The sequence below is a fragment of the Chroicocephalus ridibundus genome, chromosome 6 (assembly GCF_963924245.1).
Source record: "Chroicocephalus ridibundus chromosome 6, bChrRid1.1, whole genome shotgun sequence".
Taxonomy (NCBI): Eukaryota; Metazoa; Chordata; class Aves; order Charadriiformes; family Laridae; genus Chroicocephalus; species Chroicocephalus ridibundus.
The window spans coordinates 13,791,854-13,810,697 of NC_086289.1; the positions used below are offsets into that span (position 1 = coordinate 13,791,854).

Sequence of the window (18,844 nt, forward strand, 5' to 3'; positions counted from 1 at the left end):
ATCTGCAGCGTGCAATGTACATATTGAGACATCACAGTTAGAACCTCTATTCATAATCTGGGAGTAAAATGAGGGAACTTGTTAGTCTTCCACTAAATTGGGTAACCCATGCTAAATTCTCAAATTCTGTTCTTCTATATATGCCATCCTCAACTGTGAAACAATTCAATTTGTTTGTGTCATTCAGGACACAGCTATAATCTTATAGCATTTTACAAGTTCTATAAGGAAAAAAAAAATGGACCTCAGTGTCATGAGTGATCACAGAATTTTTAATTGTATCTGATATTCTAGGTATATCTAAAACTGATATTCTAGGAATGCATTGATTTGGGGCACTTTCTGGAATCAGGTGGGAAACTAATTCAGTTCTCATGAAAGGGCTTAAATGCATTAGCTTGCCTAAGGCACAGTGCAGACTAATATTGCACTTGGTGTCCTCACCATGCAGCCAGCGCAGGACAGGCTTGGTTGGCAGTAGCACCACGCACTTCCAGTTTGATGTCTCTTCCACCTAAGAATTGCCAAATCAATACAATTTGAGGTTTTGGTGTTGTCTTCTATCTATGACATTACAGCAAAAGGCAGACGGTGTTCATTATTAATATAATTCTATTTTTATATCATTTTACTCACTTGATATGCAATTGATTTACTAACAAAACCTTTTGTGGAGAAAACATCTGTAAAACTGTAAGTAAGCCTTGTGTTAGATTTTCTAGTTATTTAAATTTAATTTTCAAAAGACCTTACAATTTACAAACTTTTTAAAAAGTAGTTTTCAATGAAGTTAGTATTTTCATTAAATATTCACTAATGTTAGGCTTCTTTTTGTGCCTACTTTTAGACATATAAAATGGGGCTCAATTTTCAAAGTTGCTGAAGATCTACGGTTATTACATCAGTCTTAATTTCAGGTGTCTCTTTAAAGCTCAAATTAAGGAACTAAAAAGAATAAAATGCCCTTTTGAAGATCTGAACTTAAGTGTTTTAACCAATACCACTGCTGTGTGTACTTTATGTCAGAGATGCCTAAACAAGTTCTAGATGAAGGCAGTGATGACATGAACCTCTATGCAAACTAATTAGCACTGCTTACATAATACCCAAGAAGCAGCGTAAATTAGCATACAAAAATTGTCACATCACAGTGGTTAAACTGTTTCTAGTACTTTAGAGCTAGTAGAGCTATCTGTCTGCTTCACTGCAGTGTGCTACATCAGCACAACCCACAGAGTTATTGTAAAACCTAGGTATCTTAATTTCCAGTCTCCTTAAAAACTTATTCCTTGCTGAGATTGGGTTTCATAATTACTTGACAGGTGAAGCACCTGCATTAGTGGTAGTGATGCCTCTTCCTCTTCGTTTCTTTTTTCAATCGTTTAGATAACGAGAAGTATGTTAATGAACAAGGAATGCTTAATGCTAGTGCCATTAAAAAGGAGCAATATGATCTGGATTACCCTTTGAGCTCAGCAGTAAGATTGAAGGATAACATTGTATATGGCTACTGTAACTGTGCACCTTTCATCTGTAAATACCATCTCTCTGAAGAGGTAATTCTCTGAAGCTGCTTTATTTTGAATGGTGGTTAAATGCCAGCAAAGAAAGGCTGTAGATGAAATTAATATAGCAGGATATTATCTTGATGAAGTGCTCTCTGCACTAAAAATACCTACTTTATCTATAAACATCAACTTTCAGTATCCTACCACCTACTCAGAAACCTGGCAAAAGCAATCTCCTTGTTCTATTACAGAGAAAGCCAAATATTGGTTCTTAAAACTCCTACAGCTTACAGGAATTTCACATGTAGCTTCTGTAATGGAGCTCTGCTTTTGTGCAGTCTGCTGAGTAACCTGAATATCCAGCTATTGAAGGAACTGAGCCAATGTGAGCCCATGACTCTAAGATGCAACTGCAAACCCAGCCCAGCTCTGCCTCGTAATGAAGTTGTGTGGGCTTCAGGAAGTCACTGTCGTTGTCTGCTGATGAGCTGGAGCTCTCTGCAGCTCATAGGTCTCACTCAGTTTAAGAGTCAGGTCAAGCAAGAAGTTGAATTGCAAAAGTGAGCATTCCTTCTTGACAAGTCACATGCTTTCTGAGCCAAGAAACATAGTGAAAAGTATATGTATAGGCCCAAACATACTGAATTACAGACCTGTTTGAAGAGATGAGAAGGAGGTCAGCAGCATAGCAATAGTACTGCTTCCTGAGCTCAGTAATCCAACAACATTTTAAATTGCAACACATGCAATAATCCACAAAGCTCTCATTAGTCTTCTCAAAATGGCGTAGATGTTTCCATCATCTGAACGGCTGATAGCATTTTGCTTGTTTGGCAGAATATGTTGGAAGATCCGTCAGTATTTCTATCAGAAAAGAGGACTCCTAGCAATCAGTTTGGATCAGGTTTCCTCTGTTTATCACCCAACAGCCGGTGGCTGGCATCAGCAGCAAAGGATGGTGTTTTGTTCATCTATCATTCTCTTACTATGGTAGGTGGGCATGGAAGCCCAGGCTCTGTTTGGTTTACATGAGAAAGAGGTGTGAAAGCTACTTTCTTTCACTGTAAGCTTTTCTTCACTTGCATATAAGGTATTCCAGAAAAATTTATGTTGAACATGAACTGACATGGCATTATGCAGTAGAATTGTTTTTATAATGAATGTGTATATGATCATACAAACTACTTACTTTCTTCTCCAGTAAATCTTAGGGTAGATAATTTTACTATTCTTCTTCATCTCCTGCAAAATCAATATTCTACAAACTTGCCCATCTGTAGTCAAAAAATTTAGACTCATAAATCCTAGTCTTTTATGTACTTTGTATTGAGATTTTTTTATTGATTTTTATCTAAAAATAAAGAATCATAATTTACAGGCATATTCCATTAGGAAAACCTATTTGCTGATACTGCTTCTATGACTTTTCTAGGATATACTTGCTCAAAAGCATTGTCACTCATATCAAGGAGGGGGAATCAGATCCATGGTATTTTCGCTGGATGGCAAATTCATCCTTGTTAATGGTGAAAATGATGGTGCCCTGGTGTGTCTGAAATGGAAGTACGTATAAAGTGGCAGACCAATATTGATGGTGTAAATTCTTGTATCCTGACAGACTAATTGTTGCACCTACTTGTGATTCTAGACTTCCTTTTTATTAGTCTCAAAGTAAGAAGAATTGGATAGAAATAAAATCATTCATCTTTAGAGGTGGTCTCCCTTACTCATGAAAAGTCTTGTACTTTGAGTACAGTTGCAATACAAGATATAGGAGTATCTTCTGATAAGTATACCCATAGTGGGCTGCTTATCACTCTCAAATAAATGATCTGGAAGGGGCTCTCTGGGGGTGTAAGGGGTGTAATCTCATGAGATACTATTTTAACTCAGCGATTAGGAGACATCACAGCTTTAATGCGAATTCAACTGTGGCTATAGAGTGCTCTTAGCAGACATTAGGAGTAAACGACACTGGAAACTACAGCTTTTCTGTGGTTTAAGAAATGTTCAGGTAGATGCATAGATTGGAGATGACTCCGCCAGAGCAATATTTCTACTCTGGGTAGTCCATCTTTCAAAATTTCTAAGTCTCTCGAAACTTCACTTAATTATGCAATCCTAGAACGCAAACAATATTGAATCATATGTAAAAATATTGAATAGGCATTTTTAGACAACTTAATAATTGTGTTATAAAGAATATTTAATACTTCATTGTTTTCCATAATACAAAAAAGCCCCCAAACCTCACTTTCCTTTCTGTTTACTAGGAAAATAAATAAAATTGAAGTTAAGGAAGCTGCTTTTCACTGGCAATCTCTTCTTGCTGTACTGAACAAGTCTACTTTGAATGAAAATGTTGTTTTAAAATCTATGGCAGAATGTCAGTTTGACCCAGAATCCACATTGGAATCAATTCCAGAAGAGAAATATAAGGTGTTTTCTTAATTTTTATTGGGAAAAAAGTTTGATCGCTATCCTAATATTACACATGATAAAAACTATGATGCTTTTGTAAAAGTAGAAGAATGCACCTGAGGATAGGCTGAATATGCTTAATTATTAATTTGTGGAATAGTATTATCAAGGAAATGGCATAGTTATGGGAAGATGACATTCACATCTTCACTTTCACTTGGTTTCTTCAGCCAGAGGAAACTGTGAAAGTCAGTTTCTCCTCATGTGAAGTTGTGTCATTGACAGTGTGATGTTACTGCTATACATTCCATATTACCAGTCATATATTTTTCTGTTGAAATCAAGCAAAGCAGTTTTTACGGAGATTAGTACAGTCAGCCCGTTTGAGTCAAAAGGCTTTGCATAATAGCAAGGGTTTGCAGGATCAAATCTGGGGACTAGTTAGGGAATAAAGATGTTGTAATGCTCTGGAATTTGGTGGTGGTGGTGTTGCTTCTGATGCAAGTCCATTTTTTATTTCTGTTCTGTCTCTTTCATTCTCTCTATGTACCTGAGATGGATGTTTATATCCTTAATTTCAGGAGGCACCACTTAAATCTTCCAATGTAGAGGTGACAGAAGAAGGTGGAAACATCACCAGTTCTTATTCAGCCAGTAGCAATGACATGACATGGATGGGTCAGAAGATACAGAAGGTACTTTCATAGAATGAGTACTGATCAAAGCCAGAGTTTTCAAGAGTCAGTAGTAATTTGTGGTGCCAAATTATATGCTGTAAAGGAATCTAGTTTCTAAAGCTTTTCTGACATTTGGACCTCTCTTTAAGGCATTGCAGTCTAGACTTTTAGAAATCCTAGGTCAAGGCTATAAACACCTCAGAGAAGGTACCTAGCACAATAGGACCTCTAAATACCAAAAGACCACTTCTACGCAAGGAGTAAACTATAAAGAGATTGCCAGAGAAATTGTCTTCCTTTAGAAACTTATAAAGACTTTTTTCTTCTAAAAGTCAAAAAGTTGCACAGAGGACTATTATGAGAAACAAAGTTGGTGCTCACTGTCTTCTTCCCAAGGGCCAGAATAACAAATTCTGCAGCACTGATAAATCGATACTCAACAATATGACATTAATTGCAAAGCCCCTGAGGTTTATTTCAGGTTAACATTAAGGTATGTTATGTAACCAAAGTTTTTTATAAGTAGAAGTGCATCAAAGATCTAACTGTCCACAGAGAGGGGATTTAGCACTTTGTGAGCCTGGAAAGTGCTATGTTAATGTTAGTATAGATTATATTTTTCCCACAAATATGAATTTATGGATGCTAGGAGGTTCTTTCTGATATGAGCCACAGCTGCATATTTTGTTCAGCTTTTGAGGTTCAATGATAGGACAAAGCAAAATATCTTTCTGGGTGATGTCAGGAATGACTTTCCAAATCATGATGCAGTTTCACAAATGGCTGAAGTCAATCTAAGAAATATTGCCACTGAAAGTGGCATCTTCTCCATCTCTCTTCCAGACATGTATTCCTGTTTCTGCTTCGATGCTGGCACTTATGCTTTGGTGCATACTGGAATTTTTTGGCAAATCCATGTGACTGTGCATACACACAAGCACCGCATGACTACTAGTATCAGCTAGGGACAGGTGATGAGAAGCAAAGGTTGAAGGGCAGCAATGTGGTCCTAGGTTGTTTTAAGCTGCTTGTTAATGTCCTAAGAGACTTGCATCTAACTTTTAGAAGATGGAGTCAGAATGATACACCCCTTCTGTTCAATCAATAGCCATCAGCCTACTTAAAGTTGTAAATTTATTTTAGAAAGCAAATTCCAGAGGTGCAGACTAGTTGCAAAATTTTCCCCAGAAGATGAATTGTCAAGGCTGTAGGGGCAAAGAAATTTTCACAGCTTCCAGAGTACATCAGAGATGTTAGTTTACTTGTGTCTTTAAATATCCCACTGGAAATGCTTAGTGACAATGAAAAATATAAGGAATATAAAACACTTGACAAATTCTGGCAGTAGGCTTTACGCAGTTCAATGTGTCTGTAATTATTGCACTTGTAATTACTTCCTTCTTTAATTTTTTCTTTCTTTTAAGCTTTATTGCTGTACAACCAGTTTATAACGTGACCTGGTTGTACGATCTTTTTTCTCTTGAGCCAATTCTAAGAATCATCCTATTGAATTAGGATTATGTCTGTTTCAGTTATTAATGCCTTTGGAGTTTTGTTTTCTGTACAGGTAATGTTCCATTAGATTATTTCAGTCTTTTTTTCTCTTCTTGTCTATTTTTGTCTTTCAACAATATATTTGTTGTGTGTCAGGTCATTAGAGAAGAGACTCAGAGGTTTGCTAACCAGAAGAAAGAGCTGCAAATGGGAATTAAAAAGCTGCGCAAAACTGTGAGTTTCTTACAAGGGTAATGTCTCAGCTTACCGGTTTTATTTACAAGTACACTTCCTTTATGGCTATCAGCTCTAGCGCTCAGTTACATTTTTGTCATAAACTCTGAGTAGACAGGTAATAAAGAGATGTGCTTCTTCAGGGACTTTACGCTGAACCTGCCAGGGACTACTGTCTGTTCTCAGTTTTCTTTGCTCCAAATAAATATGTTGTATACCCTTATACCTTGAGCAATCTATCACCTCAGCAGGCTAGTTTCTGCCTGTCTAACAGCCTTCCATTATAGAAAGTACTGTCATCTCCTCTTCCTTCTGTTCCCGTCCATAAAAACTGCTGTCTGCAAGAGGGTAAGACAGAAGGTTACCTAGAGTAGTCTGCCTAGGACCGTGTCCAGACAGATTTTGATTATCTCCAAGGATGGAGACTCCATGACCTCTCTGGGCAACCTTTTCCAGTAGTCAGTGACCCTCACAGTAAAAAAGTGTTTCCTGATGTTTGAGTGGCACCTCTTGTGTTTCAGTTTGTGCCCATTGCTTCTTGTCCTGTCACTGGGCACCACTGAAAAGAGTCTGGTTCTGCCCTCTCAGCACCCTCCCTTCAGGTATTTATAGACATTGATGAGATTCCCTGCAAGGCATTTCTTTTTTAGGCTGAACAGTCCCAGTTCTCTCAGCCTTTCCTCATGTGAGAGATGCTCCAGTCTCATAGTCATCTTCATTGGACTCTCTGTAGTATACCCATGTCTCTCACCTCCCTCAACCTGTTAGCAACACTCCGTACAGCCCAGGATACTGTTAGCCTTTTTTGTGACAAGGGCACGTTGCTGGCTCGTGTTCAACTTGGTGTCCACCAGGACCCCCAGCTACTGTCCTGCAGAGTTGTTTTCCAGTTGCTCACCACCCAACATGTCCTGGTGTATGGGGCTTTTCCTACCCAGGTACAGGATTTTTCTCTTCTCTTTGTTGAACTGTATGAGATAGATAACTTAATAAAGTGAAAGCAACTTAATAATGTTCTCAGAACCAGAGAATAAAGAATTTCTAAGAATCATAGAATCATAGAATCATAGAATCATAGGGTTGGAAGGGACCTCTGGAGATCATCTAGTCCAACCCCCCTGCCAGAGCAGGGTCACCTAGAGCAGGTTACACAGGAACACGTCCAGGTGGGTTTTGAATGTCTCCAGAGATGGAGACTCCACCACCTCTCTGGGCAGCCTGTTCCAGTGCTCTGCCACCCTCAGGGTAAAGAAGTTCCTCCTCATGTTTAGGTGGAACTTCCTATGTTCCAGTTTGTGCCCATTGCCTCTTGTCCTGTCCCCGGGCACCACTGAAAAGAGCCTCGCCCCATCGTCCTGACACCCACCCTTTAAGTATTTATAAGCGTTGATAAGGTCACCCCTCAGACGTCTTTTTTCCAGACTGAAGAGACCCAAATCCCTCAGCCTTTCCTCATAAGAGAGGTGTTCCAGTCCCCTAATCATCCTCGTAGCCCTCCGCTGCACCCTTTCCAGCAGTTCCCTGTCCCTCTTGAACCGGGGAGCCCAGAACTGGACACAGTACTCCAGGTGCGGTCTCACCAAGGCAGAGTAGAGGGGGAGGATGACCTCCCTTGACCTGCTGGCCACGCTCCTCTTGATGCACCCCAGGATGCCATTGGCCTTCTTGGCCACAAGGGCACATTGCTGACTCATGGTCATCCTGTTGTCCACCAGGACTCCCAGGTCTCTTTCCACAGAGCTGCTCTCCAGCAGGTCAGCACCCAACCTGTACTGGTGCATGGGGTTGTTCCTCCCCAGGTGCAGCACCCTACACTTGCCCTTGTTGAACTTCATAAGGTTTCTCTCTGCCCAGATCTCCAACCTGTCCAGGTCTCTCTGTATGGCGGCACAGCCTTCCGGTGTGTCAGCCACCCCACCCAGCTTGGTGTCATCAGCAAACTTGCTGAGGGTGCACTCTATCCCCTCATCCAGGTCATTGATGAATATGTTGAACAGGACTGGACCCAGTACTGACCCCTGGGGAACACCACTCGTCACTGACCTCCAACTAGACTCTGTGCCCCTAATCACAACCCTCTGAGCTCTATCTTTCAACCAGTTTTCTATCCACCCCACTGTCCATTCATCTAACCCACACTTCCTAAGCTTCCCTATGAGGATGCTGTGGGAGACCGTGTCAAACGCCTTGCTTAAGTCAAGGTAGACCACATCTACCGCCCTCCCCTCATCTATCCATCTAGTCATGCCATCGTAGAAGGCTATCAGGTTAGTCAGACATGATTTCCCCCTGGTGAATCCATGCTGAGTACTTCTGATAGCTTTCCTTTCCTCCACGCGCCTTGAGATGACACCCAGAACGAGCTGTTCCATCATCTTTCCAGGGATGGAGGTGAGGCTGACCGGCCTGTAGTTCCCCGGCTCCTCCTTCTTGCCTTTCTTGAAGACTGGAGTGACATTGGCTTTCCTCCAGTCCGCAGGCACCTCGCCTGTTCTCCAGGACTTTTCAAAGATGATGGAGAGCGGCCCAGCAATGACTTCCGCCAGCTCCCTCAGCACTCTCGGGTGCATCCCATCAGGGCCCATGGACTTGTGAATATCTAGATGATCTAATTGGTCCCTCACTCGCTCCTCCTCAACCCAAGGGAAGTCGTCTTCTTTCCCTGTTACTTTATTCAATGCCTGGGACTCCTGAGGGCTGGGCCGAGCAGAAAAGACCGAAGCAAAGAAGGCATTCAGTAACTCTGCCTTCTCCACATCCTCCGTCACCATGACTCCTGCCTCATTCAGCAGTGGGCCTACAACTTCCCTGGTCTTCCTTTTGCTTCCAATATACTTGTAGAAGCTCTTTTTGTTTTGCTTGATGTCCCTAGCCAGGTCTAATTCCAAGGCAGCCTTGGCTTTCCTTGTTTCATCCCTGCACGCTCTGGTGGCATTCTTGTAATCCTCCCAAGGGGTCAGTCCCTTCTTCCACTTATTATAAACTTCCTTCTTCCACTTGAGCTTTTTCTGAAGCTCCCTGCTCAACCATGCAGGTCTCCTGCGTCCCTTGGCCGATTTCTTTCTCTTAGGGATGCATCGATCCTGAGCTTGGAGGAAGTGGTCTTTGAATATCAACCAGCTTTCTTGAGCCCCTTTGCCTTCCAGAGCCCTAGCCCACGGGATCTCTCCAAGCAGTTTCTTAAAGAGGTCGAAGTTAGCCCTCCTGAAATCCAAGGTTGTAATTTTACTTCTTGTTGTTGTTTTGTGGATAGTACCCATGATCCTGAACTCAATCATTTCATGATCACTACAACCTAGGGTGCCCCCAACCTTAATGTCCTCTACCAATCCCTCTGTGTTTGTCAGTACCAGGTCCAGGAGTGCTCCTCTCCTTGTTGGCTCCTGTACCACCTGTGTCAAAAAGTTGTCATCAATGCACTGGAGGAGCCTCCTGGACTGTGCATGCCTGGCTGTGTGGTCTTCCCAGCAGATATCGGGGTGATTGAAGTCCCCCATGAGAACCAGGGCCTGCGCTTGCGAGGCTACCTTCAGTTGTCTGTAGAAAGCCTCATCAGTCTCCCCATCCTGATCAGGTGGCCTGTAATAAACACCCACAACAGTGTCCCTCATATTTGCCTGTCCCTTAATCCTCACCCATAAGCTCTCGACCCGCTCTTCATCCGCCCCTAGTGAGAGCTCGATGCATTCCAAATGCTCTCTCACATAGAGTGCAATTCCACCACCACGCCTCGCTGGTCTGTCTTTCCTGAAAAGGACATAGCCATCCATGACAGCATTCCAGTCATGCGAGTTGTCCCACCACGTCTCAGTAATTGCAATGAGATCATGGCCCCGCAACCGCACACAGACCTCCAGCTCTTCCTGCTTATTCCCCATGCTGCGTGCATTGGTGTATAAGCATTTCAGAGAGGGAGTTGTGTGTGTAGTTTTGACCCTTTTTGACCCCCTAAGAACAGGTTCTTAGAAAGTATACACAAGTTAACATATAACATCCAAATCAACTTTAAGTGAAAGATGAAATATATTCACATAGTACTCTTTGTCACTAGCTACAGGCAGCACATTTTACCAGTTACCATGAAGCGGTTAAAAGCGGAGGCAATTGAAATTATTTTCTCCAGTATCAAGTTCTATAGTGTTAAAAATATCATTTCCTCTATTCATATTCAAATTACTTTTTATTCCTTATTTTTAAAAAAAACAGATTCAGAAGATGATGCATGAAAATGAACAGGTGCCAGACATTGAGAAACTGGAGCAGCAGGAGTTCAATCTGGATGCAGAAGAGCAGGAAAGAGCGCAAGCAGAGGCTGAACAAGAAGTGGCCAGGGTATGATAGAATGAGGGGAGACTAGCAGTGAAAAGGTGAAAGAATGATTGAATAACAGAGTATGATCTCAAAGTTGCTGTTCACTGCTGAGAAGCAGGAAAACTTAAAAGTATTTTAAGTCAGTTTTTGAAGCAGATGAAACTGCTGATGCAGACGTTGCCAATTGGAATATGATCTGTGCCAGAAACTATTAATCTGATACTGTGGCCTTGGGCATGTTGCTTAAGTTCTATAATGCTTTTCTTCACATGTAAAATGGTGCCTTTCATTAGTATGCAATGTAGTTTTTGGGGCAGATAGCTGCAGTAGTCTAGGATGATTGGTAATTAGTTTCATCTGTTAGGTTTATTTCAATAATTCAATACGAATTGCCCACATCTTGTTATTTTTCACCACATCTTTTTATTTTATTTTCTGTATCTTGAAAGGTGAGGAAGGAGATTGAGATGGAGAATTTAGCCAACCGCTATTTGCAGGATGTCATCAAACGTGAGTGCTGGGATGCCATGTGTGTAAAAGGACGTGCAGTTAAGGTAACCTCTGCTTTCTAACTCATTTTCTGCAGTAGTTTATTGATTCCTTAAGGTACAGAGACAAAATAAATAGCAGTATAACACATTTCTGGTTTGCTTGTGGTACGGGAAAAAACTTATTTCTTCCCCATACTCCTGCAAATTTTTCATTCTCTTCATTTTGTCTGAGCCTGGCTGATTTTACCTTCTAAGGTGGATAAGAGTGCTGATAAGCAAATCAGCAACTCTTTGATTCCTTGGTTTCAGAGAATATCTTTACGCAGTGGTGCTAAAAAGAGAGGTAAATATTTTTTTTGTGTGCAGTCAGTATGACTTCTGCTACACAGAACACAAAGGCAAAATTTAACCCTGATTTTGCCTATTTGAAACAGAGGGAGATTAGTCAAACTGGTGATACTGGATTATCTCAAGGGTGGTGAAAGACAAAGTAATTTTACAAAAAATCTAGTTCTGGTTGAATTCCATGGATAAAGAGGTCATATCCATAGATTATTTAAATTAAAAAAAAAAAAATAAAAAAAGGAAAGACAAAGGCAAATTTTAAACCAACCTTTTTCACTACCAAAAAGGCAAGTGTTTTTTGTCTTACCCCTGTATTTTTACTATATTGTCTATATTAATTGATCCTCGATTTTATTGCTGATTTTAAGAAGTATTTATAACTCTTTAGTATTCAGATGTTGAACAAAAGAATTAATAGATGCATTATGAAGAACTTTTTACTTTGGGATTTTGTTGGGATTTTTGTTGGTTTTTTTTAAATTTGAACAGTGCTTTCATATGGCTCATGAAGTGAAGAATTATTCACTGAAGAAACGTAGTAAAGAAGAGCTGGAAACTTTGGAGAAAGTTCTCCAGTTAAAGAAGATTGCAACAGCTGATCTTAAGGTACAGTCTCTTTGAAGTACTGCATAAATGCATTTCAGAGCAGAATGTTCTGAGTCGGCACCTTAACCCATCTTTACATAGATACCTTTCTGAGGTCCATTTTCTTGATGTAGAAATTGTCTAAAAAATATTTAAAGAGATAAATAAAGATGAAATGTTGTGGTTTTAATCAGAACAAATGTATTAATATTAAAGAATCACTGAACAGCTGAGGTTAGAAGAGCTCATTGGAAATCATCTAGTCCACCCCTTCTAGAGCAATTTACTCAGAGCCGTGTCCAGTCAGGTTTGGAATATTTCCAAGAATGGAAAATTCCATAACCCCCTATGGGCTACCTCTTCCCATGTTTGACAACCCTCACAGGAAAAGTGTTTTATTATGTTTAAGTTGGATGTATTTTGATGTATACCCATTTCCTCTCAATCTGTCACTGAGTACCACCGAGAAGAGTCTGGCTCTGTTGTCCTTACTCCCCACAATCAGGTTTTTTATATGCCTTGCTGAGATCCCCTCAGGCCTTCTCCCTCTTGACACTGAATGATTCCAGCTCTATCGTCTTGTCCTCATATGTTAGATGCTTCAAACTCTTACTTGTATTAGTGGCCTATCACTAGACTTGCTCCAGTATGGCAATGTCTTTCTTGTACTGGGGAACCTAAAAATGGACCAAATAATCCAGATATGATCATTTCAACTTGTATCATTTTGATCGCTGAGCTTCATTGCAGAATATAACCTCTAGAATTTTTTCATACATGTGCCTCTGGATCGTCTACAAAATTAACATAGTTATCATGTTTGTGATATGCAGGTTCAGAAGAATAATGTTGAGATTGAGTCAGAGACTATATTATCTAAGGAAGAAGGAGAGAAGGCAGAAGAAGCAATGGCTGATGGTAGTGCATCCTACTGCCTGGTTGGAAGTCTGAGCTCTCAGTATGGTGGAGACACATCTATCCTAGACCACCAATGGGACTTGCACACCAGGGAGCAGAAAGTCAATCAAATAGTATTATTGAAGGTGATGGCTTCTTAAATTTGTATTAGTGCAGTGACACTGTCATATCTCTTGGTTCTCACAGCAGTCAAAGCCACTGTTAGGTTTTGGGCATACTGACATTATACAATGGAGAGTTGCACTGGTGCTTTAGTTTAAGAGTTTGTACCGTCAAAACTAGCTTGCACATCTCAGCGTGCCCTGTGAAAACATGACCTCTTTCCATATTATTTGCTGCTGATTGAAAGATCAGCTGGTTCCTATCCCTGTTTCCTTTCTCTTTAGTCTTTCTGTCCCTTCATTTGTAGTCTTTGATGTTTCTGTTATTTATTATTCATTACTATCAGACTCTTACTTCTGTTACCCTGGTCAAAACTGACTTAATAAACATTAAGTAGTGAACATGCAACAGAGTAGGCCTCTTAGGAAGATACTCTACAAGGGCAGAAGTGGTTAAACTACTATAAAGCATTGCCTCGTCAGAGCTCTTTAAGCTGTAAATGGCAGCAGGACTCCATGGTTATTCATTGTAATACATAAGATCTAGTAGATACACTAATGTTTAAAGTAGATGAGGAAGAAACACAAGGAGCACTTTTAAATGTAAGCTTGGATGTAACAAGATCTTTCTACTGTCTGGCTTTAAAGATGCACATTATGTATCTAAGTGTAGATATATCTTCAGTGTTCTTGGCCAACGCAGCAAGCTTGCTGAGAGCTAGAAGCCTAGACATTGAGCACAGCCTTTTTCCTCCCAGCAACATTGCACCTTATCTGCCAACCTGCCTTATTACGTCCTAACTTCCTGTTACAGTAGAAATCAATGAAATAATCACGGACACAGATATTTATTGTAATACAAATTGCAAACAGCTAAGCATCTCAAAATGTGAAGTTTAATGATAGAACTGAAATTCTTTTCATGTTTCATTTTAGTAAATTGACACAGTAGGAGAGACACATGGTTTTCTCCCTTAATATTCTACTTTTCTTTGCTGAGATCAATTATTTGGGCTAAAGGAAGCATTTATATAGACTTTTAAAAATCATGCTAAGGTGTCAGTTGTTTGAAAAAAACTAGTTTCAATGTTTGTTTATTTAACGGGCACATCTTACTTACATATGTCAGACAGAAAATCACATGAAAGCATATCAAAACTGCAGGTTGCATCACTTAAAAATCGGGGAAGTATGTCCTTAACTCTGCCTCCCTGCACCTCAGATTTACAACCTCTAGATTTACAAGTCATGCGTTTTTTTTCTTTGAAGCCCCTTCTTTCAGCTAAAGAGTGGAAAAAACAGCAAATAGAAGGCAGCCTAGTTTTTTATCTGGTTTTGGCCACAGCACGTTTCTTTCAGAATCTTTTAACAAAGCTTGAACTCTGCCCTTATGATTTTAAAAAAAAGGACTTTAACAGTTTATATCCCTGTCACACATACAAATACACACATTTATGATTCTGATGGCTTCAGGACTGGTATGTAATCATGGATGGATGTAATCTGTGAAGTATTGCTCTTTCATTTTTTGGTATTTTTCAGGACATTATTTACAAAGTGAAGATTGCTTTTAATAAGGAATTTGACATAGTTGCACGACAAAAGGAGCAGGAGATAGCTAGAGTGAAAGAAAGAAACCTGAGGATCCGAGAAATCTTGGCACAACTTGACCTCCAAGTGGAAGTGTGGGAGCCAGCTCTTACCAATGATGAGATACCGGAGCGAGCGCTCACTGTTCAGGATTCAGAGGTATCTGAAAAATAAATCTTTCTCTTTCACCCCCTCAAATACAGCTCTCTAGTTCTTCTCATGTCTAGACATTTGTTAGTACTGAAAAGCCTTGAACCAGCTGTGTCTGTGTACTTAAAATCATCTTTTTTACTCTTTAGCTTCCCCTCCCTTTTTGGGGGAAAAAGGTCTTGTGGAGAAAGCTCTTGTGAGAAAGTCAATTTGAAATAAATAATATGTATACAATCTTTATTTATTGCTGTTATAAGTTTTTAATTGCCCATAAATTAGGTAGAAATTCCCCCTGTTCCTGACTATAAAATTCAAACCAGGCTTGCAGGGATTGCTTCCATAGATTAGGGCTTCTCTGTTTTCTCTGAGCAGCATTTTGACACTAACTAGTTTCAAACTAAGCATCTAGGTACTAAAGTATGCTTGCTACTGCACTTATAAATTCAGTTGAAAACTTATAAAGAAACACCTTTTTTTCTTATACAATATGTTCCACTGATCTCATCTGGTTTTTTTGATCAGTCTTTTACCACTTCCCTCTTCTCTCCAACCAGTCTGTGTTATTCCATTGTCAGAAAAGGTATGCACAAAACACAACTAATTGAAAAAAAATTACGGTAGTTTGTATTTCACCTTTTTAAAACATAGCTGTTGGAGCTGTTCAAAAGAACAATTTGAGGAATGTTATGATAGAGCAGAGATACAAAAAGCATTAAGAATTAGTATTGCACCATCTTTCCAAATAGTCCATGTGTGATCGTGTTTGGAGAAAAGAACCCTGATATGAACCTCATTTTCTTTCTTCAGATTACAGTTGAAAAATACTTGACTCAACAAGAGAGAGAGAAAGCAGAAATGCTGGCTAAGCTTGAAATGGAAAGGCGCCTTGCTGCTATGGTACTTAAAGTAGTATCTTTTTACTGAATAGGCCTTTGCCTCTGGTTAGGCTTATTTAGTTAATGTTGCACTGGAATATTACAGTAGTGTAGTATGGGAGAATAAATTTAAAATAATAGTTAATGGTGATGTGTACCTTTCCCCTCTTATTATCGTTTACAATCAGAAAAGATTTATTGTTAGTCTCATGATTTTTAAAAATGTGCTTAGTGGCAATTAAAAATACCATATTAGGGGACTGAGGACTACATACATTTCTAAATGCATGTTACTGCTCAATCAAAAGCTTTGTGCTTGGTATGTGTTTGTTGACTAAGTCGCCTCTTTTCTTCAGGGATCAGACTACAAGATCATAATTCTTTCCTCTGGCTTTAAAATGCATCTCTGAAAAGCCTAAGATGGTTCTGGCCCCAAGAGAGATGCACAATAAGACAGCGTCACTACAGATTCCTTCATTCTAGACTGCCAACTGGACAGGTGTAGCATATGCCTATGTATTCTTTCCAGAACGGCCACAATGGCAGTTTCAGTAAGTTATTTGGTGTATGAGCATCTGCCCACCAGAAAAAAACACTTGAGACTTTTAGCATATTGCACACACATCACCAAAGAGCATTAATCTACTAGTGACACACAGTATAATCGTATGGGTGATCTAGAGATGAACTACCCTGTTATCATTCCCAAAACTTCCAATTTACACACTTCCTTTTGTACTCTAAAATATCTTTTGTGGTCGTTCCCAGGACAATGAAAGACTGCGTGCTCTTAATGACATGATGGGTGGAGTGCTAGAAGTCAAAAAGGAAGACATCTTGAAAATGGTGAGCTGTGTTTCTGCCAAATCATTTAGGTATCATCTTGTGAGTTTTTAAGGAAATGTGAAAATCAACTAGCAAATATTTCCAACCTAAGTGATAGAAAATGGTTGGAGAATTGTAGAATTGCGTTATGCCTAGATGGACTCCATAAGAGACCCTACAGTGGACTCAAAAGAGACCACAAGATTCTAGTGCCTGCATATGATTTACCCATCAACACCTGTCCCTATCAGAGTGGAATACTGTAGGAACATAATCTAGTATTATCATTATAACAACTGTATTGCTGGGGTAAGGGTCTATTACCCAAGTCTGTGATCTTACAGGAAAATATTGTGTTCCATTTAACTCAGCAAAGATCGATAGTACAGTAGTAGAGGACGGAACGAATGTGAAGAAGTGTCACGGAAAAAGGATAGGGCAGACCCAAGCGCTCACCCTGGAATTGATCTGTTTTAGAAAATTAGGACTCCACTTAGAATTATACATTAGCATGGAGTTAGATTTGGGATTCTGAAACAGAAAATGTTATATATCATGTACCGACAGTAGTATGTTTGCATACAAAACACTTGTATTTTACAACATCCGGTAGTGAATTCCTGTAAGCGAGAGAGAATAGCACAATATATATACATCAAAAATACTTGTGCAAGAAACGGACCAAAAAAACAGAATAGGTATGTGTTACTTAATTTTACGGCTTACTTACCACTAAGAAATACCTTTCATGAAATTTGATGCGAGCTATGGTTTGTAGTGTGCTGATGGAGAATTAATGCTTTTGAAGCATATTTGTCTTTAATACTTCCAGGATATTCCTCCACCTTCTTTTATATCCAAGCCTGAGCATGTTTGGAATGATGAAGAGAAGAAAATATTTAGAGAACATGAGAAAAAAGTCAAGGAGCTGAAAGAAGAAAAAGAAAATTATAGAAGGGTAAATTAAAATGAGAAAAGGAGTGGTTTTGTTCACAGTGCTCATGACCAAAGCTTCTGATCTTTCTCGGGAGGTACTTCTGAAAATGAATACTAATAAATAGAATAAATGAATAACAAAGGAAGAACAAAGATCATGTGGCATAGTAATTAAGTCCTAGCATAGACAGTAAAGTAAGGCAATTTCTGCTTATACCAATTCATACATGCCAAAACTTGCAATATCTGGCAAAAGCTAGCTTTTCTTCATAAATGTATTCCTAAAATGTTTTTTTTTCAGGTTTCATTCCCAGAGTTGCTGATGCCATACACAATAATACCATTATTTTTATCCTTCAAAGTGGTACATCACTTGGTAGCCTGGCAGCACTCTCCTTCCAAACAAGTAATTTCTGGGACCTTTTGGCTGAAGGATACATTTCCATATTGTGCAATCTCCAGCATCTGGTATACTATATCAGAGCTTCTTTGTTCCTCCAGATATAATGTTGCTGCTCCTGTCCTTCCCTTCCCTAGGCACTGGAAAATGAATTGGAGAAACTTGAAGCTTCCATCCAGGAAACAACAAAAAATTTTGATGAGACTGTGTGCAGACTCTCTGAAAGAAAAGTGAAATCAGAGATGGTCATCTATCAGGTATCACAGAGAGTGTTAATTTTTCATCTCTGCCTCTGTGCAGCAGGAATGTTAACATTTTTATTACAATCTTTTCACAGGAAGAACTTAAAATAGTCAATCTCGTTTATGCTTTACTGTTGGATGAAGAGTTGGATGCTAGAGAAGCTGGACTTCATAATTTCCTTATGAAAAAGGAGAAAGAAAAAGTAAGTTATCATTTGGAATGCTGTTCTTGGGAAACGTGTAATATTTACAATATAGTTTTTTGTGAAAACTGCTCTTTCCAAATGAAAATTTTGACATAAATGATTTTCTGATGATTTACGGGGTCACTGATATTTTTTTTTTCAACTTGTACAGGTGACGTGTTAAAAATACATATGTTTTTGAATAGATACTCATCTTGGTTCCCCTGGAGTTCATTGGTAAAACTCCATACATTCAGAAGGGCTTGCTGCTATTTGTTTGCTATATGTAATATTTTTTAGTATCCAGTATTAAGCTGGAAGCACCAATTATGTTGCTTTTATGACAGAAAGATGCACAAAAGAATGTGTAACGCCATCACATTTTTCACTGAGGTGTCTAATGTAGGCCTGGGCCCTGCCAACTTGTGTTTTCCAGTTCAAGCATAGACAGAGGTGGTTTGTGAGTATCTGACCGTGGAAGCAGAATATACCATAGAGTACAAAGGGTTTATAGTCTTATTGACCAATTTAATCTGAGGAGTTTACCCATCCCTGT

General features: G+C 39.4%; 1 protein-coding gene across 1 annotated transcript in view; it reads left to right on the top strand.

The window, feature by feature from the left end:
- CFAP43 (cilia and flagella associated protein 43) overlaps positions 1-18,844 on the top strand; it is a 52,151-nt gene that overhangs the window by 23,196 nt on the left and 10,111 nt on the right. The window contains exons 15-30 of the mRNA XM_063338736.1: positions 1,387-1,556; positions 2,346-2,498; positions 2,941-3,071; positions 3,782-3,947; positions 4,511-4,624; positions 6,257-6,334; positions 10,541-10,666; positions 11,095-11,199; positions 11,971-12,087; positions 12,900-13,109; positions 14,628-14,834; positions 15,633-15,722; positions 16,469-16,546; positions 17,358-17,483; positions 17,999-18,118; positions 18,199-18,306. Coding sequence (XP_063194806.1) covers positions 1,387-1,556; positions 2,346-2,498; positions 2,941-3,071; positions 3,782-3,947; positions 4,511-4,624; positions 6,257-6,334; positions 10,541-10,666; positions 11,095-11,199; positions 11,971-12,087; positions 12,900-13,109; positions 14,628-14,834; positions 15,633-15,722; positions 16,469-16,546; positions 17,358-17,483; positions 17,999-18,118; positions 18,199-18,306 — 2,099 coding nt within the window. The remainder of the gene's footprint in view (positions 1-1,386; positions 1,557-2,345; positions 2,499-2,940; positions 3,072-3,781; positions 3,948-4,510; positions 4,625-6,256; positions 6,335-10,540; positions 10,667-11,094; positions 11,200-11,970; positions 12,088-12,899; positions 13,110-14,627; positions 14,835-15,632; positions 15,723-16,468; positions 16,547-17,357; positions 17,484-17,998; positions 18,119-18,198; positions 18,307-18,844) is intronic.